Here is a 23,334-nt window from a genome sequence, read left to right as displayed (position 1 = left end):
TGAGCAGCCCATGCACACAGTGACCCCGCGAGACAGGCTGCCGCATGCGCACCCAAACTGTGTAAAACTTTCCACCGGGAAGTTATTCCGCGGCCTCCTTTGCATTAGAACGCCGAACATCGAACTCTGGCCTTCTCCCTACTGCCTACGCAGAAAGATGGAAGCATCTAGAACACTATGTCGCGCCGCCCGTTCATATCTGAGGGGTTCTCCGTTTCTCCGGATGAGAGTTGCAGTGCTTCGAAGCTAGTATCGACTTGAGTCTTGTGCGGCGCAACAAACGCCCGCCAGATTTCTTCACGTGCGCGTCTGCCTGTTGTCTTTTGCACTGCACAGGCACTCATCATCCCTTAACGTGTACTTTCCAGCGGTGGCCTTTTGACTAGGCAACAAGTGAACATTCCCGCAGACTAGCCGTGCTTGCGCTTTCGCTTGCGCTGTCTCGATCGGCTGATCGCGTGACGAAAAATGGAAACCACCCGTTTGCGGCGTGGAACTCCCGTTCACAGCGAGAATGGGGCATGTTTCCCACCTGTACGAACACGTGAAGCTCCACAGTCCTGAGACACTGGCCCAGCTGCGAGCCGTTCTCTCGACGTTTCTGTTGGAACGAGACTCAAGACAGCAATCTTCCCCACCTCGCGGGACAGATGCCGTCCAGCCCAATCTTCCGAGAGCAGCTGAACAAGACGAGACAGATCTTGTCGCGTTCCTGGTCTCTTCCGCTCAAACTGTCGAACCCCTCCTCCGCCGTGTCTTCCTCCTCTCTTGCCTTCCACCGTGGCCGTTCCTTCCTGCAACTGCTCAGCCTTCCCCCCGTGATTCGCCAACCGGAAACTCCGGGGGCAAAGAAAGTTTAGATCCATCGGTTTCCAATCCAGAACGCGTATCGCCCCTATCTGCCTCGTGCCCAGAAACGACTTCTGCCCGTCAACCGTCGAGCCAGCAGGCATGCATTTGCTGGTACCACTTGCGAAAGTCGGGCCCCATCAGTGCCGCGTTGAGACGCCTGGGGAATACTTTCTTAGCTGCTGAAACACCTCGCCTCGCCATTGCCGCCTACACTGCATCCCTTCGTTTCCTTCCTCTGTCGAACAGCAACGCCACTCAACTGCATGCGGAACAAGTCCAAACTCCTTGTCGCGACCTCGCCGTCATTCTCTCAAACCGCAGCGCAGCGTATCTACGGCTGGGCAATGCACGCGCCGCGCTCCGAGATGGGACAGCTGGAATCCGACTCGACCCTTCGTACCCCAAAGCATGGTTTAGACGCGCCTCTGCATGCACGGCTCTGGCGAAAGCTTTGGAGTTCCACGTTTCTCAGCTTTCTGCGGTGCTTGACGCGTGCTGGAGACGGAGCGAAGCCAGCTGCCGCTCCCCAGAACACTCGCGAGCTGCGAAGATCCAACGCCAAAGAGACTTGACACAAAAAGCTGTTGCGACGCTTCAGAAGGAAGCCGCATATGCGTCTTCGGTCTGTACTGCCCTTAGGAAACGCGAAGACACACTCAGCTGCAAGGGGAGTGTCGCTGAAACACGAGTCGCCACAAAGGGCGGAACGGAGGGATCAGCTGACACAGGAGACGAACTGGACTTGTTGCTCTGCAGTTTGCGAGAGAACAGCGCCTGGGCCGACCTCAAAGAAGACGGTAAGCCCGCATCTGGCGCTTGTCACTGCGTGCACGCTGCAAGGATTGACGTTCCCGAGCAGTCCTGGCGCTGCGGAACCGGAGACCGGGAAGGACAACTCGGGGAGGCTCTTATCACACAGCCATCCAGACCCTCGAAGACGAGCTTTCCCGAGTGCTTTGCGAGCACACCGACTGGTCCGGCACCGCAAAACAGCCAAACGGTTGACGGAGGAGAAGTGGACCAGTTGGACCAACATGTGGCGGAAAGCAACCCGTATCTTGAATATATCCACCCGCGGCTCAGGGTCCGTGAGGACGACACCACAGAAGGCCGTGGAGTCGTTTTGGCGCTGGCGAGTGCACGGAGTTCGAAACGCACTGCTGACGAGGTGTCCAGACAGAGCGGAATAGCCAAGCTGCGTCTTCCCGCCTTCTCAACGGATCCGCAGGTGGTCTTGCGTGAGTACCCTGTCGCGTCCTACTGTTTGCCGTCAGAGAACTCGCCTCTGCCTCGCCTTCCGCCTGGAGGGAGCAGGGAACTTCTCGGCCAAGTCTGGGAAGAATGTATCAGCGAGTCAAGGTCTTCCTGCGGTTCGAAAGCCGTCTGCACAGGTTGCTTCACTCCCGTCGATACCTTTTGGGAGGCTGAGGACGCAGACTGGGGCGGCGAGTTCGATGACGGTCTGAGGCGAAGTCGCCTCTGTTCCATCACCCTGACCACTCCCTGTTTATGGTGCACTTCAGCTCTCTTCTGCTGCGAGGAGTGTAGGGACGTTTCTCACCATGTTGCGACCTGTCGCCACAGCTTCGGGGAAAGAGACGCCGCTACGAAAGAACAAACCCAGTGCGGTCGAAAGGCTCCATCTGCCCACGGCGTGCCTAACACTCCGGAATCGGTCTTGGCAGTGGAGGATGCATCGAATGCCATCCTGGACTGCATCGAGCAGGCTGTGGTCTGTGTCATCTCCGAGTCCGGCAGGTCACCTTCGGACAAGGAAGCACCGGGGCGAGAAGGCCTGGGAACCGAGGCTGCGACCGAGTCACAGTCGGCGACTCACCGCAGGGGTCTGGGCCAGGAGAAAGCGCCGGAAGGCTCGGCCGGGCCGCGCCCTGGACTCAAGTCTGTGAGGGAACGGTCGCAGATGCTGATCCAAGCAGCGGACGTCGAACGGGCGAGAGCCGTCGCCGCCATCCTTCAGGCTGCGCCAATCGAAGCTGACTCTCCCTTGTCGGAAGCAAAAGGTGACCAAGCAGAAGCGCGAGAAGTCCCCGTCCCGGCACCGGAACGGAGCCATGCAGCCGCCCAAGAATCAGATACTTCCCTTGCGGCCGCTGCCGCCTGTGGCGCTGGCAACGCCAAAGCAGCAAACAGTGGAGGCAGGGTGTCTGCTCGCCGTCCTTCTCACGATACTGCGACCTCTGAACCTCGGTCCAGATCCATGAATTTGCCTGTGGCCCGAACCGCCGGAGGGTGCCTCGAAGACAGCACGCGTCATGTGGCAAGACAGATCATGGAGGTTTATGTCGCGTCGCTGTCTGTTAACGGCAGTGCGCTCCGTGGTGTGTTCGAGTCGCCCAGCGATGATGAACGCAACGATAGTCGCGCTTCTCTAGCAGCCTCGGGAGACGAAACGGGCGTCGACTTTGTCCTCCCTGGTTCATCTCTTCGCGTTTCGACTTCGTCCGAGGCAGCTGACGCCGCGAGGCCGTCGTGGACTGCTTCTCGCATGCTCTCTCTCGCTTGGCATTTACCCGACGATGCGGATGCTTTATGCGATTTCCTCGTCAATGCCGTGTGGATTGCTGGGGAGTATTTCTTCGCGCGTTCTTCCTCGACCGTAGAAAGGCTGCGACGGCGAACGCAAAACCGAGAAGCTGGAGAGGCGCAAGACGGGTCAGCGCCGTCAGACGGAGTCGAGGGGAAAGACCTGTGGACACACTGGTTCACCGGAGTCACTGGGAGGCTTCTTCTTAGGGCAGCTCTCCGCTCTTACGGTGCTGTGTGGAGCAACTCCTTTGGGCTTTCTCTACTGCTCGACGAGAGCGACAGCGACTGGAACGTCGGACGCGGCCTGTATCTCTATGCCTCGCAGTTCAACCACTCTTGTCTTCCGAACGCTCTCGCTGTGTTTGGCAGTGGCGGAAGGCCGGCAGACAACGAGGCGCGTCGCGTGGACGGCGCCTCGCCTGGAACAGAAACGGCAACTTGCAGCATCCCATTCGCTACCGGCTGTCCGATTGAAGTTCGTCTTTGTGAAGGATCGCCGAGGGGCGATTCGGGCAAGAAGTCGTCTGAAGTGGAAGTGACGCTGTCCTACGGGCCTGTTGCTGGAAGAGGCCGAAAGGGGTGGGTGGGGCGACAGGAGGTGCTCCGGAGCGAAGCGCTGTTTGAGTGTCGCTGCAAGGTAACCCGACGCAGCACTTTTGTCTCGTGAAAAAGCATGCGCAAAGACCCAGCCACACGTTGCGTTTTTCTCCCACGAGCGCAGTGACCGACACGAACGAAACAACGGATGCTGTGTCTTCTCCGTGCGGCGGAAGGGCCTAGCTTTCAATCCCAACTGCCTTTATGTATCCCACCATAGTCGCCAGTCATTGGCCTGTTCCTTGTCACGCGATTTGCGATGCAGAGTGTGGACGGCAGAGGTACCTCGGGTTTCCGCGTGTCTTGTTCTCGGCCGCGGGCTGTGTGTTTTGGTTGCTGTCAATTACCGGTGTGTGCGGCACGCGTTGAACGTTTCGCTGCGAGGGATCAGCGGCGCATGGACGCCTTTTCTCTGCGAGTCCAAGATGCTGTATTTCCTGTGTATTTCTGCTTCCATAGGCATGCACAACTTGGCCGCCCCTTGCGGAGTTTGGAGGCTCTGAGAACGCACTTGACCGTGGCACTGGGCCGCTGCCTCTCCATCCCGACTTGCTAGGAGGCCTTCCCTGTCCACGATGCTGCGGCGACCCGGCGCTGTGGCAGAAGGTTAGTGCGGCTGCAGTTCTTTCTAATGACCGGGCTATTGGTCTACCAAGGCCGCGCGGAATAGCGGCTAGTGTGTCTGTAGCACAAGGTCGATTGCTGCACAATGACGCTCTGTTAGATGCGGTTCGTGCGTTGATGATAGACAGAGAGTACGAGGGAAGGAAGGCAAACACGCGGGCTGGAAACGGCCCACCGCAGGGTCAGGTTGCTCATCGACGGACGCCGTCGGAAGCGTTCTCAGGACGTTCCCACGGGGGAGTTGCAGCGTTGAGGGGAGGCGCTTTCTTCCTTCGGACGCTCGTCACGGACATGAAAAGAGAGAAGGAGGCTGCGACAGGCAACGGTAGCAGGGAAGAGGTCGCGTCCGCGGTTTCAACGAACGGTAGCCGTCCACGTTGTCCTGACTCCCGCCAGCATGCGGCAGCGGTCGACTGTTTCGCGCGCTGGACAGATTCCGCCATGTTGGCGGTTCTGGGTCACTCCTGCGTGGCCGTGCCGGCACGCGGGGGCCGGGACGGGGCGCCCGCGTGGAGGTGTCTTTGTTGCGGAACCGTGTGGACCAGCGATGCGCAAGTTGCTCGGAGTTTCGAGGGCCCGCGGGCTGCTGCGCTGCGAGGCATAGCTGCGGCACGCTCAGCCGTCCAGAAGGCGCTTCGGCTAGCGAGAGTTCCCCGATTCCCTCCAGGGCGGAACGAGGAGGGCAAGACGGGCGAAGAGCGGGAGCAGACTGAAGAATTGACAGTAGCCGGAGTGCGGAGCTTGCTTGATGAGCTCTTGCACGAAGTGGCTCGGACAACTGGACACTTGTCTCATGAAGTTTGTGAGGTTCTTGATCTGCGTGCCATGTTCGAGAGTACGTGTGCACACTCTCTGTTCGGTTGTGAGAGCGTCTGTGGGGAGGATAACGGCCCGACAAAGGCAGCGTGTCCGGCATCTGCCTCGGCCAAAGGGGGCGCGAAGCCAGTTTTGGCAACTGGGAAGGGGAATCATGACGCAGCCGCGTTCGAGGCTCTTCTCGGAGCCATCTGGGTACTTTCCCTGCGGTATGAATCGGGATGGAGACAACCTGAGCTGTGTGTGGAGCTGTACAAATGCGCCTCATTGGCAGGCAACGCGGGTGCGATGGAAGAGGCCACGGTTCTCAGTTTGGCGGCTCAGAAGACTGCAAACAGATGCTATGGCGTGCACCATCGAATTTCGCAGCTGGTTCACAATCTGAGGGAAGCCCTGCCTACTCGAGACAACGCTGATCTGTTCTAACTGTCGACAAACTGTTGAGAGGGGTCTTTACAGCGGTTACGTTCCGTCGAACACCATGACAGCAAATGTCGAAAACAGCGCCCTACTCGATCAGGGAGGCGAGGGAAACACGTGCTTTTCCTAAGATTCGCTGTGACTAATCCTTTGCAGTGAGCAGGCCTACCGGAGGTCTTTGTGACGGCATGCGCAATTGCTACACACGTGTCTAAATTGAAAACATGACATTGTGTCGGAGGCGATTGGGCCTCGACCTACAACTCAGATGCGCCGCTGGAAAGATGCAAACCCTGCGGCAGGAGCGTGTGTCCATGCCATCGATGAGCGGACGAAGTCCTTTGCGTCCGGGAGCGTATTCACTTCCACTTCTGTATCCTCGGAGATCGCACTCAGGAAGCAAGACAAATGGGCCTTGATACCTTCTGGCTACTCGCGAACTTTCGTCCAGGTGGTTGAAGCCAGTCTGAGTTGATCGGCATTCCACACGCTAGCCCCGTTTGGCCGGCATCGATCCACTCAGAACTTGTTGACTGTGTTTCCCCGTTGCTCCCCTGCTCGGTGCTCCAGAAGACAGTAAACAGCAACGCATCTTCTCACGTCAAGGGGAACGAGTCCGACGTGGAACATAGCTGGATAATGATGCTCTCTCGGCGACAATTTCATCAAGTTACCAACACCCGGATATATACCCCTCGCTTGTAGCACCTGCGCTTTCAGCGGCATTTGCGGCCGGGGAAATAATCCGTCTTTTCCTGGGACTCTGTCAGTGATGAACCGCCTAGCTGGCGCTGCCACCGTGGATAGATGGCCATTCAAAATCTGCTCCCTGATCGTTCATAACTAGCAATTTGAACACGTTCTCGGAAGTGTTTACGAAACACACCGGGACAGCCTGTCCTGACACGAGACGGGTGCGTCAGAATCAGATGAAATACGGAACAGTTGCATTTTCGGTAGCAACGGTTCGACGGAGCGGATCGAAACATCTTTCACAATTGTGTATCCGTGGAAACCAGGTTTCCAGGAAACAATCCTCGAGAAAGCGGAAATACGGACGCGCCGGCAAGAGCGGCTCTTTCTAGTCCGGGGACAGCAATTTTCGTCGCGCCGATACGGTGACGTTCCTAGACTAAGAACGCGCTGACTCCTATCCCAAAGTGGTTCCCGCTTTTGTTCTTCCCTCCTCGCACTTCATTTCAAGCACACCCTGAATGCGTTTTCCAAAACCAAAGGCATCCAATGCCGCGAAAAAAGGATTTTGGACTAGCACGGTTAAAACCCTAGGAGTTTCAGCCCCGTTCTGTGTGGTGCTGATCCGGAACTTTGTTTTGCAGCACACACGTACATCCCGTTTTCCGTTTCCCCTGCCAGCGTTTCCCTGGCACAACTGCAGCTCTTGCTGCCTCGTGCGTTCCACTTGACCTACCCCGGTATCGCCATTCCAACTTGCCGTTCCGGTCGGTTCCCACAGACTCGCGTTCCTTGGCGCGAGAAAAAAAAACAGTCGGAACCACAAAGCAATATCCTTTGGACAAGACTGGGGAACGGTAACAAAGGATTCCACGGCTGCTACAGGACGGCCCTTCCCCCGACAACTCAAAGAAGAGTCTAGTGGTATACCGGGTCGGCTGCACTGCGTTATCTTCACGGACAGCTGGCTCGCCTCCCTGGGTTCTTCTCTATGGGAAGCGATTCTTGAGTCTGGCGTTTGGGATTCCTGCGCCTTCATTTGAAACCGAAAAACACGGTCTGTTTCCTAATCGCAAAGACTCTGCTTCGTCTACCTCGAGTTGCTGAGCTTCTAGCGCTGAGTCTATCAACTCTGTATCCCTACTTTACAGAACGGCAACACTTTTGGTGGCCGAAAACGTCTTTCCGTGGAACTGTGGTGTCAAATATCCGAGGATAAAACGCTTGGCGGGTACCCTTGAAATGCTGAACTACAGAATGCGGACTAGCAAATCACCCTGTTGTACAGGGTCTCCTTCGCGCACAAGGAAATCTCCCACGGTGCCTGCGACTGGCGATACCTGAGCGACAGAAAAAAACGCAAACGTGCCGGCTTCCTCGTGTGCACGAAGATCGAATGAGGCCTCAATAACTCAGGATGCACAGACCTGCTTACATCCACATCCTCATTTTTATACAGAGTCGGGTGTACAGGCAGTTTGCTGGACGCCGTGGCTACGCGCACGCTACGCTCAATTGAAGGCATCCACCACGACCGTCACCTTGTACACAGTACATACACAAGTGTGCAATGCCTCTCCTATCGATAAGGGTTTCGGAGGACGTACCACGACCGTTTCCATCTTCATGGCGGTGATGATAACGACAGGATCGTTTTTGCGTATGACCTGGCCTTCCTTCACCTTGTATTGAAGAACGTTTCCAGGCATGGGCGACGCGATTTGTTTCGGGTCCGCCGGATCTGCCTTCGTATTCCGGACAACGTCCTGCAACAACCAGCCCCAAAAGGGAAACAAACGCGGCGACAGAGCCTCACCTACGGCCGACGTCGACTGGTGCCCCACAAAGCTATTTATACTGAAAGAAAATTCCCCTTGTTGCCGGACGGCTCCACTGAGGAAGTGTCCAAACGGATGCGCATCTGGTTTTTTGGCAGGCCGCGTTGAGAAAACAGCGCCCAGAGCGTCCAGAGCAACAAAGTACCCGCTTCCTCGCTCTCGATCGCTCACGATTCGCTGCGACTTCCTCGAATTCAACAGCCACGAATGCACGCGGAGACAGATCGACAACAGACAGAAAGATGTCGACGCCGTCATACGCAAGTGCATCGAAGAGTAAGATGGCATACAGGATATGGAAAAAACAGGAGTCTCTTGCGCCGAGGTTTAGGCTCTGTATAACGTAGAAGGAAGCGTGGCCGACGACTGGCCATATCACCAACGCCTCGATAAACCATCTACTTCATTAAAAAGCTGGAAGGGTGTTACGCTGTCCGTGTTAACGTCGAGGCAGTTCGCGATTTGCCTCGGCTTTCGTGTGAACTCTCGTGTGGCGCCCATCACACGGAGCACGATCCAACAGCCATACTAGGGAACATTTTTCTCTCGGATGAAAACAGTGAGAAAGTTGTGGACCCGAAATGCGACGAAGCGATGCAAAAGAGATTTCGCTCTCCTGCTTGGCTCCGCTTACCTGGCTGGCATTCAAATCAATGACATTAACGACTCGGGGGAGTCCCATGACTTCGAAGAAAACATCGCGACTGCCGTCTGGTAAAACATGTGTTTTCGCAATGTATCTGAGCAAAATCACCACATAGGAGACCCCAATGGGGCATCACCACAGCACATCTGCATGCCTGTGAACACGATATCCATATATATATATATATATGGATGGCCACATGGAGGCCTTCGCGAAAAAAATTTTGATAGTAGCCTGTGGTGTAAAAGCTGTCTGTTGAGCTGCTGGGGTCAAGTAGGTACAAATCGTACAAGGATTAATTATGTCCATCTGTGCATGCGTCTGTACTCCTGCCTCGGGGCCATCCTGATTCGTTGTCCGGCACTTTGTCGCAAACCCGTATATACATGTTTCCGTGTACACGCGCGTGCATACACGAAACCTTGTGTGTTTTCTATGCACACGGATGTGAATATATGTAGGCATTCTCCCTTCCACACACACACACACATACACGTATGCAGATTTCCCTCTGCCTCGTGTCTGAGTCTCTGCCTACGCAGTCTACGCCTCTATTAATGTCAAGAGGAAAACGTGAGGAATGGTAAAGTTCTGTTAACCGGTTGGATAGCCCTGCATAGGGTCAGTCTCACTTGACAGTGACTTCTCGCCCAGCCATGTGGACTGTGACGGATTCTCCGGGTTGGAGCCCAGTGAAGTAGGCGGCTGTCGGCAGCATGGAGACGTCTCCGAAGTTCTTCAGAAACTGCTGATACTCATCGAAGACGGCCGGATAGAGGACGCTGCTGACCAAATCACAGTCTCGGAACTTTCGGCCGTGGGTGCTCTCCAGTTGCTCGCGGACCACAGCTGTACAGACACGAAAACCCAGAAGGTTCGCGCAGCCCCTGTATAAACTTAAAATCTTCAGTTCTTCGTGGAGTTTCTAGATATTACGAACTACGTAAGTGCCTTCTTTTCAGCAGAGACTCGTGTCTCTGGGCTGCTGATAGGGAACACGACGCGAAGACACTCCCGATGATGAGGCGCTTTACACCTTTTCCACTACTCAGACTCACGCTGCTGCGCGTCTACCTTCAGCGAGGTTTAACCGACTTTAGGTTGCGCCTTTATCTCCGCGTAGCTATATACGCATCTACGCATCACACATGCAGTTTCAGTCTCTTGCCTTTCTCGTCCCGCCCTCCCCTGACCGCTCGACCGCCATTCTGAGAAACAGTCTGTTTCCCTCGTTTGCTGGAAAACATTTTCGACGCATGCACGCGCCCTCACTCCAGTCAATCGGAGCCAGGCTCTCGCCTGGACGTCCTTCAACCGTCGGCAAACCCTTGAGGGCCTTTGTGCGCAGAGGCTCTGGGAAGCCGAAAGGCGGCTGGCCAATGTGCCCTTGAAAATACTCAATCACGGAGGAAGGAAAGGAGAGCTCTTCAGCACGCGCCAAAACTGTCTCCTCGTCCAACTTGTTCTGCACGAGAAACTGCGCCAGGTCCCCCACCACCTTCGAACTAGGCGTCACCTTTGGGGGGTTGCCTGCAAAAAAAAAAAACCGCGAACCACCCAACACACTCTTATTCAGAACCATAGCCCTCCTGCGTACACAAACTCAGTCAAATCTCCATACACAAACAAATACACGCAGACGCATACTAAAAACCCTATCTACCTATATCTATCTATATCTATCTATATCTATATCTACCTATCTATCTGGCTATCTATCTATATGCATATGCGTGTGGCTCTTTAGGGAGAGGGAGGCGTTGGGATCGATCTATGGTGCGAAATCCGCTGTGGAAGACGCATCTGGATTTGCCTGGCACGGCCCTGCTGGTCTGTCTCTGTCTCCCCGTGCCGTCGCCAAGTTGTGGAACCTGACCAAGGAGACGGTTGGCAATGCAGTAGGCGCGCTTGATCTCCCGCCATCTGTCAGCCATGCCGAGGGCATACGCCTGCATGTAGAGGTTTGTGTACTGGCCCCCCGGGATCTCGTGCTCGTGAACCTCGGAGCTGACATTCTTGACGGTCGCCGTTGCCTCAAACGGCGCGTAGAAGCGCCGGACCTGATCCACGCACCGCGGCAGAGCGATTCCCCAGTCGAAAAGAACATCCACAGTTTTTATAGTGCTCCTGTCCTGCTTTTGAACTGTGTAAAACACATCGTCTGTCTGCCGGGAACCATAACGGCGTCGCCGGCCTCCAAGGGGAGGCGCGATGCTCCGTTGGGTAAAAAAAAATCCGGTGCCTCCCGAGCCATGCGAGAGGAGCGCCGTCCTCCGCCTCATCTCTGTTGTGGCTGTGGAGGTGCGCCGCCGGGCAAGGGAAGCGAGACAATCCATCGCCGTGCCCCAAGCCAGCCGACGCAGCGCCCGGCTGACAACGCGCCAAGAAGCTTGCGGCGTTTTCGCTACTCGGCAGCAATGGTCTCGCGCACGGAGACAGCAGAACCTCCCGATCTGTTTCTCTCCACGTGGCCTAATAGAGGTTCGCCGTCGAAGAGAGCTCTGGCCTCCGCCGACCGCTAAGTTTCTCTGTTACGAGCACGAGAAGTGTGTCTTCTTTTGCGCGATTTTGTCAGAGACTGGCTGCAGCGAGAAGGCCGAGAGAGGACGCCTTGCTGGTTCAGCCGCAGACGGCGCGGGGCTGTGTGCGACAGACTCAGGCGGGTGGCGGGTCTGTTTAACGCAATCCTTTTAAAGTTCCAGTCTACGCTCTTCCCGCGTGGCCATGCTTGCCCGAGCTGCGTCGCGCGCGCATGCGCGTTCCTCACCTGCTCAAAGTAGTCCGAGAACTGGGAGAGGATTTGCAAGTCCATCTCTGTGTCCAGCGCCGTGTGCTTCAGAGCGGAAACGAGCGAACCCATGCAGGGCTGAGATGTCAGGCCCGACAGAGAGTCGACCGCAACGTCCACGATGTCTGCGCCTGCCTCCGCTGGAAAAAGGAATCAAAGTTGCGTGGACACACAGACGCAGAGCCACGTGGGACGCCAAACGCATCTGTAGAGGGGTGGAGCGAAACGGAATGAACGTGCGCTGCGGATGTGGAGGACGAACCACACACGCGCCGCAGCCGAAGGCGCGACGAACCCCTCCAGGCGGCACTGAAATCCGCGTGGGAAACGGTTCCACGCCCCTCGAGAAGAATCCATAGACGCATTTGTATTGTCGTGTGTGGATGTGCGGAGGACCGCGTATCCGGAACTCAGCTGTGAGGCGTTTGAAGGGCGTGTTTCCAGTTCGCGCGCGAGAAGGAAGGCACATACGGTCCCGCGGATTCGACACGCGAAAGATGGACAAACCCGCGGAGCTTCAGGGCGCCCCGACACATGCTTTAGAAAGCAGGGAAAAAAGGCGATGAAGACTGCTGTACATTCGTGAGAAACCCCACGGTCGAGACGCCTGCGGCAGAGGACAAGGAGGCCAGACCAAAAATCGAGCAACGAAAACGCATCAAATCGAGTAAAGAACACACTTGCTGCCAACAGGGACGCGACACCACACCCGCCAGTGTCGTGCGTGTGGACGTGTATGGGAATGTCGGGAAATTCGCGTCGCAAAGCGCCAATCAGAAGCTGCGCCGCTGGAGGCGTCAGCAAGCCCGCCATGTCCTGCGGAGACAAAGAAAACACGAAAAGTCCGAGAAACCCACTCGGTCGCCGTGCAATGCAAAGACGTGTCTGCGCGTCCCGCACTGCTCCGGTGTATGTACACCGGCCACAAGGCCTTCGAGGCAGAATGGTCACGTTGGCAATCAAAAGTTTCCCTGTCCAGGATGCTCCCCAGCGTGGAGAGACACGCTTCACGAGAGACGCAGACACTGCTACCTTGCAATATCGGAACACAGAGAGCGGAAACGCGCAAACTTTTCACAACTCTCAAAGGACCAGGCGGAAAGAGCAAGAGCACCCAATGCAAAACCGGAAACGCAGCATCTCTCCTCCACCACCTCAACACAGAGCCAGGCAGCTGCACAAAGCCGAGCGGCAGCGTGTAGTTGCCGTCTCTTTGTCCCTCGCCGCCCTCAACATGCACTTACTTTGACGCAGAGAATGTGGCAATTCGTGGCGACAAGTTGCGAGGCCAGGTCCAAGTAGTAGTCAACAGTGTACGGCTTCTTTTCCGGATCAGCGACGTTCCCCGTGTAGGCGATCGCAGCTTCCACGACTCCGCCGGCCGCCCCCGCAGCCTAAACAAAAGGACCGTTGAAGGAAACGCATTCCAGAGGGAAAATCTTCCTGCAGCGAGGATCCGACCAGGACAGTTTTTCCAGATTCGCGCCTCCGAGTTGCCTATGCGGGTCGCGACGCGGACAGCACACCGGACGCCCGCGGCGACCGCCGAAAGCAACAGGTGGGAGCAGCTCTAGGCACGTCCGAAAGACTATCGGAAGCGCAGATGTGGACAGAGAAGGAACCGCTTGTAAATCTCAGAGGCACGAGGCAGTGCCAGGTCCCCAAAAAAGGCCGTATCTTCACGAAGCACGTTTCCCGTTCTCTCCCTCTTTTCCCTCTTTTGTGTTTGTTGAGGACGCTTACATGTATCCCGAGCTTCAAGTTCTCCACGTAGTTGAGGGAGTCAAAGATGCGGAAGACGTCCATGCCGTACTGGACCGCCTCTCGGCAGAACTTCTCGACTGCGTTGTCGGGGTAGGCTGTGTACCCCACAGCGTTGGCGCCTCGAAGCAGCATCTGAAACGGAATGTTCGGGATCGCCTCGCGCAGCAGCTCCAGGCGCCGCCACGGCGACTCCCGCAGGAAGCGGTAGGCCACGTCGAAGGTCGCGCCTCCCCTGGAGAGAAGGCACAAGAAAGCCAGGCGTGTCGCGAAAAAAAGACAGGGAAAAAAAGACAAGAGGCGAAACCAGACGGGCGACAGGAAAGGAAAGGACTCAGCGAGAGAGCCAGGGAAGAAACGCGAGGAGCGTTTCGACGCATCTCCCACGGTTTCCGGACAGGAAAGCTGCCTCGCCGTCTCAAGAAGTCCTCATGCAAAAGCGGAGACAAAAAGAGCGAGACACACACGAGACAGAGGCGCCTCGGGGATCCGCAGCGCAAGCAGTTCAATTCCATTCAGAGATGTGAAGGTATGTACACCTAGATATACATGATCGTTTTAGTCTCTGCATTTGGTATTTCACTCGTATCGATACGTGTGTCGCTGCACATAAATTTTCCTTGTGCGCGAGAAGGCTGTTTACCAGTTTTCCAGGGAGAACAGAAAGGGGAGCAGATGGGCGTAGGCGGGCGCAACTTTGAGCATGTCAATTGTCCGCATGCGTGTGGCGAGGAGAGACTGGTGACCGTCGCGCAGAGTCGTGTCGCATAGGAGCACGCGCTTCTCTGTACGAATGACGCGCGCAAAGCCCTCGGGTCCGACCTCGTCCAGCAGTGTCTTGTAGCCTCTGACGACAGCGACGGCGCCCAGAGAACGCATGTTCCGGGAACCATGCTCGGCCCGTGGGGTCATTCAACTCGGGAGATCCTCGCGCATCCCCGAAAAACTGCCAGTCGCCGCGTCGTGCTCCCGCGATGCGGGGATATCCACTGGAATCGCCAGGAACACTCTATTTGAAGGCAGTCCCCCTCCTTTCCAAAGGAACAAACCTCCAAAACGCTTGCACACGCAGATATGCATATAAATACACAGGTACGTACATGCACACGAACACACGGGCTTCTCCATGAACCTACCTTCCCTGGCACTGTACGAGAATGCATATATATATATATATATGCATATCTCTCTATATATTTACATGTACGTACGTAAGTGCCGCCTGAAAGAACTGCATATATATATGTATATATCTATATGTGCAGAAAGAGACGGGGCACTTTGGTCATTCGTTCTCACCGCGGGGCGCCCTCGGACGCGGCGTTCATGATGCGTAGGTCGAGGTCATCTGGTGCGCCTGCGAGGCTGCCTGCTCCCGCGGGAATGGAGACTCGTTCTACCGCAGAGGGAGGCAGCGGCGGCGGCGTTGCGCTCGTCTTGTCAGGCGTCGCCTCGGCGTTCACCAGCGGGGTTTGGGGCCCGTTCACAATCACGGTCGCGAGGTACTTGCCTGAACAGCACGCAGCTCTGGAGACGCCGTGAGTGCAACATCGCCTGAACCAGCCCTCGTTTTTGGCTGTGCCGTTCTTATCGAACTGGAGCATTTCCATCCGCGTGGCGCTGTGTCTCTTACAGCCTTACACATTTATGCTTTTACGCCACGATCACCATGACTTCTCGAGAACGGAAGAACAGCTCCGGAGAGAAGAAAAAAAAAGATGTAACTCAAGAAGAGAGATCTCAAGGCTCCATACCCCCAGAATACATGTGTGTGTATAGAGAGATGGAGATGAACGTTTCCGACTTCGGAAAGAGCATACATGTTTGTGCGTGTGCGCACATCCATATATATATATATATGATTATATGTATATATGTGTATGTGCCAGTATGAACAAGGAGGGCTTCCGAGAGGCGTTAGATGTCTGCGCAAGGGCGTTGAGAGAGCGTCGCTTGCGTGCAGGCTGTAACAGCGGGCGGTTTTTTCGGCCAGCCTTCGAGGCCATGCCTTACAGATGTTTTGCGAAGACATGTCGAGCGGGTCGTAGAAGAGCAGGTCGGGTTGCTCGTCGATGAATCGCGTCGTTGCCGCGCCGCTCAAGAACTTGGGGTGCTGGAGAACATTCAGAATGAAGGGAATGTTTGTGGTGACGCCGCGGATCTTCGTCTCTCGCAGGGCGCGAGTCGCCCGAGCTACAGCTTCCGGGAAGTCGTGGGCCTTCGAGATCAGCTTGACCAGCAGTGAGTCGTAAAAGGGAGTTATCACTGCGCCCGAGGCTCCGATTGCACCGTCCAAACGGATGCCTGGACCTGCGGAGCACAGGCACACACGGCGGCAACAGCGCGACAACCTACGTGAAAAGACGGCACACAGAAAGGGAGAGCTCGCGAGATGCAAACACATCGGTCGACTTAGACTGGTGTAGACAAAACGAGACAAAAAGCGACAACTACAACGCGAGACCCGTAACAAACACAAGAGCCTAGCCCTCTACTTCACGATTCTGACACACACACACACAGGCAGGCACGTGGAGAAAGCGACTGGGGTGCGTATGTAAATGCGCATTTTTGCAGCGGCGGAAAGACCTCGACGGGAAGCGGTGGGGGAACGGGCACTGTACGTGTGCGTCTGCGGGCAAATTTCCTGGCGCTTCTGGGGGGAATTGTGTCTCGAGTCCGAAAAACAGCCCCGCCGTCTGGTGCGCCTCCGTTGCCTGATTCGGTTCCCACCAACCTGTCGACGGCTGGTACAAGTCGATTCGGCCCGTGGAGGGCTGGAAGTTTCTTTGGCTGTCTTCCGTGGTGATTCGACACTGGAGGGCGACGGGGCCTCTGTGCCCAGTGATGCGGTCCGTGCGGACGGCTGCGTTGATGGAGTCTTGGGAGATGCCGAGCTGAGGAAGCGAGACGCCCTGGCGCACAGCGATTTGCGTCTTGACGAGGTCGACGCCGGTGATCTCCTCAGACACCGTGTGCTCCACCTGAAGTCGCGCATTTACTTCGATGAAGTAGTGCTCGTCGCCCTCGACAAGAAACTCGACGGTTCCCGCGTTCTGGTAATTCACAGACTGCGCCAGTTTCACCGCATCGGCCAGGATGCGCTCGCGCACACGCGGGGCGAGGAACGGCGCAGGAGCGACTTCGATGACTTTCTGGTGTCTCCGCTGGACGGTGCAGTCGCGCTCGTGCAAGTGAACCACGTGGCCGTAGTGGTCCCCCATGATCTGCACTTCAATGTGGACGCCGTGCTGGACCAGCTTCTCGACAAACATTGCGCCGTTGCCGAACGCAGCTTTCGCCTCGCTCGTGGCGCGCTCAAAGGCCTCCTTCAACTCATCCTGGACAGAAGCCGGCGGCAAACCGCCAGGAAAAACAAAAAGAGCCGGGCACACAAGAGTGAAAACGGATTCGCGTCGAGCGAAGGGACAACAGAGAGAAAGGAGAGATAGGATTGACGGGGCTCAGAGGGAGAGGTTTGGCTGCATGGCAGTGGGGAGCGCGAGGAAGACGAAAAAAAAGACGAAGATCAGCATTGGAAGCGGCGCAGTTGCCCCAGAACCGGGAAGGAACATCTTCGTCTTCTTTGGTCCGGAAGGAGGAAGCGCCCTAAACTGCTTAGCTCAGACAGCCCAGAACGGTTGAGTCCCTCAGTCTCGACAGAGAAACCCTTGTTGGGAAAAAAATCACACCCACGCGCAAGACTTTGCACATCTTCATGCGCATCGCCTTAGTGTTTCAAGGCCAGCAGGCACCTCACAGCTGCGTCAGGCCAGCAGCCCATAACGCTCAGCCGTGCGCCTCTCGGAAGGTTCCCCTTTCTCGGGTTCGCGCTCTACATTGGTCAGAACTGTCTCTGGGATGAACACCTGCCTTCCCGCGAAAAAAGCTGTTGAAGTGTGGGGAACCGCGAGCTCGCCGTTACATGCGCCTACGTTTCTGCTGGCGCGACGCACGTCGAGGCCTCTGCTCTTTGTCTCTTCGAGCGCCTTACTTCGCGGAAGACTCTTCGCATGCCCCGGCCGCCGCCGCCATACGCAGCTTTGAGCATGACGGGAAAGCCGATTTGTCGACAGACCTCGGCTGCTTCGTCGAAGTTCGTCACTGGCTCGTTCGTCCCAGGGACTGCCTGGACGTTTGCCTTCTCGGCTGTCGACCGCGCCTCGACTTTGTCGCCCATGAGACGAATCACTTCCGGAGGAGGCCCGACCAGCATGATCCCCGCGTCTTCCACAGCGGCGGCAAACTCTGCGTTCTCCGAGAGAAAGCCGTAGCCTGGCAGCCGAAGAAATCGACAGAACACCAGACGGGGCACAAAGTTTCCGCGCGCCAAGAAAAGGAGGCGCTCGGAGAGACATCGAGCGATGGCGAGTAGCCAGACACAGCGGCATGCGTCGACGCAGGGATCCGCACACGTCGAAGCAAACGCAGATGCTCTCGCAGCGATGTGCACAGGCATCCGGCCAAAACAAGAAAGAGAAGGCAAAGTGACTGGTAGGATTTTGGGGCGTTGACTATGTAGAGACACCTACACGGACCGATGCATAGGTGGAAAGGACCGTGGGCACCAGAAAGACAAATAGTGTGGAATGCTACAATGAGGGGTTAGCGAAATTGCTGGAGGCGGAACGATGGAAAGACAGACCGGTAGCCACACCACGTCGATAGAATAGGCAGCTAAGATGGTATGAGGGGCCCAGCGGGGTCGCCACCCGTTCCAGTCACGCCACTTTCTTGCCGAGGGAAAAGACAGAGATTGTGCTTCCTGGTGTCCAGCGTGCACGTGCTTCAAATCTCCTTCCGCACATCTGCACTGGCCTCGAGAGGGAGCAACTCTACTCCGTCGCTGTCACGCTGCAAAGAATCCCCTGCCGCCACAGCCTTCCAGTGCTTCTTTCTGTCGCCTGAACGAGCAAAGACCGCTTTCGTGCGTTGTGGATTCGAGGCACAGGGCCTGGCGGGAAATCGAACCTCGAAATTCGCCTGGCCTGACCCCTTTGCGTTTCTGGGCCTCCCTCTTTTACTTAGTGCATTCTGTGTCCGTGTAGACGCTCGAAATTCCACGCGGTGTATCTCCTTACCAGGATGAATGGCGTCCACATTGTATCTTAGCGCGACGTCGATGATATCTGGATAATGGAGGTACGCTGCGACTGGAGACAGTCCCCGACCCACAAGGTAACTCTCGTCGAAAACTTGACGGTGAAGAGCCTGGGAGTCTTCCTGGGAGTAGATGCCGACGCTGGTAATGCCGAGTTCTTTGCATGCGCGGTGAACACGTACAGCGATTTCTCCTCGATTCGCCACCAGCAATTTCTTGATGGGCCGAACAGGCCGTTGCCACGTGCACGCCTCCGCTCCATCGCCGTTCCCAGCACCCCCATGTTGCAGTTCCGTCTCTCCCTCGGCCTTTCCCGGTGTACCTACACCGGAACCACCCTCTGAAAGCGGTCCGGGAACCGTTTTCGAAGAGAACTGCCTCCCCGGCTGCGGGCCGACACAGGGCAGGAACGCACGCGAGACTGTCGTCCTTTCTGCGAACGGGAAGGATCCATACGGCCACCTGGAAGAAGAGCGAAAGGAATGTGCGAGAAGAGCGGCAGTGGAGGCGATCGATTGGCGCGCATCGGACGACAGAGAGACTCGCGTTCCCTTTAAACGGCAGATCAGATCGCTGGAGAAGAGGCTGGGTAGAAAACGCGGTGGTGTAGGCACAGGCTGCGTCGGGGAAGGGAGACTGGACCGGGAACTCCCGTTCTGCAACGGGCCAAAGGCTGGGGAAGCGTTATTTTTGAAAGCACGCGAACCGAAGCCTATGTTTTTGGTTCGTGCGGAAGTTTTGGCGCCTCGCAGAGATGTGCACCATCTTGTTCCTGGAGAAAAGACACTCATAAATGCACTAAAAAGGGACGAATTTGAGGCGGTTGCAACCCTGTGAGACTCGGACCGCCGCAGGAAGAAGGGACCAAGAGCCATCGGCGGAGCCGGAGGTGCCATGTTCAACGGTACATTACACGCGAAAAAACCTGTTTTACCCGAAAAAATCTCGCGGAGCCAGACTACGGAAAGTCCATCGAGTTCGGCTTCTCTGAAAAACTTTGAATCTGGAGAGAAGACGCACACTATCCCCAGCCTTTTTTTTCTGCAAGGAAGGACTTCTTCACTAGGAGCATTGTTTTCAAAATCTGTTCCCCTTTCCTGTGTTGGTTTGTTTCATGCAAGACGAGGGTGTTCCGTAGGAGAGGCCGCCAAAAACGGAAGTGGATGAACAAAGTGGAGATATCAGCTATTGGAAACAGTCAACCTCCAGGTATGCATTCACAAAATGTCCCACCATTTTTTTCCCCATCCGGCCCAGAGTGTGTCAGGGCCTTCGGCACGGACGCAGGCATTCGCGGCGCGGGAGAAACCCCCAATTGGGAAGCCGCTACACGAGACACGTTGCAGATCGAGTCACCGAGCTGAGGGTCCCCGAAAGCTCCAGACCCGTTCTCCACTTGCTAGGCGTTGGGTGTGGAGCGCTGAGTGCAGAACAACGCTCTGCCCTGTGAGAACAAACGGGAGAGAATGAACATTGTGGAAGGAAATAGGAAGAGCCCGACCCCTTTTCCCGAGGCGGACCTGGGGTGGTGCGTTGGGTCGGTGTTTCGTCTCCGTGGCACGGAGACGGAGACACGGACAATCAGTCTTAGTCTCGGCCTGCGGGGGAACGGTGGACGTCGTTGTCCGTCGTCAGGGCAGTAGTCAAGCATTGTGGGAGCTTTTGTCCAAAATTCTTTCTCATAAAAACGCTGCGGGGTTGGAAGCCACAAGGAAAAAGCCGGTCTAGCCGGAGCTCCGACAGTGTCTCACGACAGTATAGACCTGGCGCTCCCCCCGTCGAGATCGATCGTCACGGAAGGCTTATCATTTACCGACATTGCGATAGCCACCCTATTGAGGGGCTTGGATTAGGCCGTAGTTGGGGAGAACACGAGACTACAAGGACTGCGTTTCTCTGTGGTCGATGTCTTCAGTCCGGTGACATTATTCATGCGGTTTTCCAACTGTGAAACCGCAGCTGTCCGGTCGCTCCCTCAACTGCCGCGTCACAACGCGAGTGTTCTGCAGACTACAAGGAAGGTACAGGATTGGCTCCACAACTGACTCATGACTTCTTATGTTTTCTTCTCGGCAGAATCCAAGCTCCTTGAAGTGTTCCAGGCGTTCTGAGAGCGCATGCTCGAAACTGGGCAATCTCTCGCTGTCACTCCTGTGCCGTATCGTACGATGCTCGGATCTAATGAAATGCGTTGATTAGTGATAAGCTGTGAGTCCCTGTCCCCGAAAAGCCTAGAATGAATAGCTGGGTGGTACAGGCATAGCCAACGTGTGAGCATGGTTTTGGACTCTGTCAGTTCGCGAAGTTATTTCTCCGCTGGCTCGTCCAGGCCAGTCCCCGAGCCAGTGGCAGACTGCGCAGCAGCATCAACAAGAATCCTCTGTCGGTTTTTCCTCACAGCTAACAAAGGCCTCAGTGCACGCAAGCTTGCCGTCGACCAATCTTTTCGAGCAGATGGGTCACTGAGAAACTACATCGTATGGGGACGGTACGCGTGGGTTTCAAGCAAGTAAGCAAATTGAATCAGACTTTGAAACACGATTGCAGGTGAACGGTAAACGCTAGATTCAGGTGACTAGAGTTGCTAATTCTTAGCCCTCTTCGGTGAGGTGGAAGCAAGAAGTGTTATAAGGGCGGATAGTTTGTTGTGAGGGTGGAAGGGTACCGTATGGACAGGCCTGGAATGGGACAGGGTGTCTTTATGGCCCGCGCGAGGGCACCTGTCCGGCTACAACACTCGAAGTCCGTTCTTTCATTTCATCGTTTGTACTCTCGGCTATCAATGAAAGGGCCTCGTCGCTGCCAGGAGCACACGATGTTTGCCTGGGTGTTTGCACCAGCACGCCTGTTGAGGCAAACTAGAGTTGAGGTTACGCTTTACTGCCCTCATTTGAAGCAAGCATTGAGGATCGTATCCAGGGTCCAGTGACAATCGCTAGGAGCGCAGTGTCGGCGAGTTAACGTCCACAACACACATAATTGGCCGTACAGAGTGGTTACAAACTCAATGGGGAGGTTCTAAGCTGGGTAGGTTTACCGTCCAGTTGGAGTGAAGAAGGGGATCCGCGTGAGACGCTGCAAGGTGGATACATGGGTGTTTACTGATTGTTGAAGATCCCTCTACCTTGGAAAATCTGGCCGCCAGAAAAGAAAACGTCACAGCCCCCACTTCAGGATTTTGAAGGTCAGTGCTCGTTACAACCGAACCAGAAGAAAGCGAACTTTTCTGTACAGCAGGGTACCTCTTTCCAGGGATGTCGGTAGAAACGGGAGTGACCGAGTATGGATAAGTGAGGCCGAAACTGCCTTTCAGAACGGTTTCCCCTTTTGCAATGTTTCTGACGGCACGGGAGGATTCCTCCCACTTCCGGGACCGTTTTGTGTTAGATGCCCTGTCAAAATGTGTTGTTTGGTACACCCTCGTCTACCAGACGCTGTACCCAGTCAAATGTACGAAAGAAAATCCACTTCGGCTAGATGAAGTCTGCGTCGATGCGGCTGTTGTAAACGGTGGATCGCGGGCATGCCCCCCCCCGCTGACCTGCAACTGGGCACAAAGGCACACCAGGTGCTCCTCAAGGAGAGTCACCAACCCGATGTTCCAATCGGTCACGCTAGCACTGTGGCTTCGAAGCAGCATAGATGACGTTTTGAGTGGCTCCATAACCAGTGTTCACGGCGGCGGGTGAGCCTGCCTGAGACTCTTGACTCCGCTGGCAAGAAACACTGCATTCCGCGTGCTACGTTCTGTGTGTGTGTTTGAACGGGGTCCTTTTTAAGCTTCGTACGTCCCTTCAGTTTTGTCACGCCTTTTACGCGCTACTGCAGGACCCCCGCCCTGAAAACTTTTCAGCTGCAAGCGCCGAAGAAGTGGCCAACGCTTTTCTTGCAGTGTACCCACTTTTGTGTGTGTGAAGGACTGGCCAGGGAGATGTTGCTCTGCTTTGTGTCTGAAAACTCGTGGAAACGGCGATCTTCCAGCTGTCTCGAACCCCCGTCCGTGGCCACGCGTTGCCAGTCAACGGGCTGTTGTTTGATTATGGTCTGAAGGGCATAGGTACTATGCGGGACGCATTGCGCGTTTGGAGTCAACCGTGTTCGATACGTGTTATTGCAGAAACGAGTCTCAGTATCAGTGTTAGCGAGTTTATCCACAAGCCGCGACAGCACATGCGATCACGTCTCGAACGAGAATGCCCGTGCACGCCTTTTCCAGCGTCGGTTACCTGCAATTGTGCACACATTTTCGACCCCTGCACACCAGCGTGCTATTGCCCTAGTCGAGCTCAAGGGTTATGGTCTGAATCCTCCCTTGCATTAAAACTTACAAGCGTTCCACCCACCGCCTGACTTGCAGAAGCCCGTTGCAGGCTACTACCGCTCCCAAAAATAATCCCAGCTGGGTCACACGTTCTTGTTTCACGCCGTTTGGGAAACGAGGTAACTCGAAACCCCCCCTGGCTACGCTCCCGAAGAAGGCGAGATAGCTCGTAGTGACTGGTAAGGGTTCCGTGTCTGTTTGGCTGCGTCTCTATTATCCGCCCGCCCGCGTTGGTTACACCACTAGTCTTTTTGAACAGAAAACTCCACACAAATCTATACCATCCACACTACGTGCACGGAGCAGTGAGAGTAGTGCCATGACAACAAA

General features: G+C 55.8%; 2 protein-coding genes across 2 annotated transcripts; one reads left to right on the top strand and one right to left on the bottom strand.

The window, feature by feature from the left end:
* Positions 1-514: 514 nt before the first annotated feature.
* Positions 515-5,862, top strand: NCLIV_029000 (conserved hypothetical protein; the record flags this gene model as incomplete). The annotated part of the gene is made up of 2 exons (XM_003883094.1): positions 515-4,036; positions 4,456-5,862. 2 exons carry the CDS (start codon positions 515-517, stop codon positions 5,860-5,862), a joined length of 4,929 nt encoding a protein of 1,642 aa, XP_003883143.1.
* Positions 5,863-7,799: 1,937 nt separating this feature from the next.
* On the bottom strand, positions 7,800-20,502 carry NCLIV_028990 (hypothetical protein; the record flags this gene model as incomplete). Its single annotated transcript, XM_003883093.1, has 17 exons — positions 7,800-7,889; positions 8,157-8,315; positions 9,022-9,127; positions 9,666-9,882; positions 10,306-10,563; positions 10,910-11,093; positions 11,801-11,961; positions 12,502-12,637; positions 13,066-13,215; positions 13,565-13,817; positions 14,226-14,429; positions 14,882-15,092; positions 15,596-15,892; positions 16,320-16,923; positions 17,577-17,857; positions 18,664-19,069; positions 20,497-20,502. The coding sequence occupies 17 exons, from the start codon at positions 20,500-20,502 to the stop codon at positions 7,800-7,802; spliced, it is 3,723 nt and encodes a 1,240-aa protein (XP_003883142.1).
* Between the last annotated feature and the right edge of the window lie 2,832 nt (positions 20,503-23,334).

This window comes from Neospora caninum, chromosome VIIb (genome assembly GCF_000208865.1).
Source record: "Neospora caninum Liverpool complete genome, chromosome VIIb".
Lineage (NCBI taxonomy): Eukaryota > Apicomplexa > Conoidasida > Eucoccidiorida > Sarcocystidae > Neospora > Neospora caninum.
This window is presented reverse-complemented; position numbering and strand designations above follow the sequence as displayed.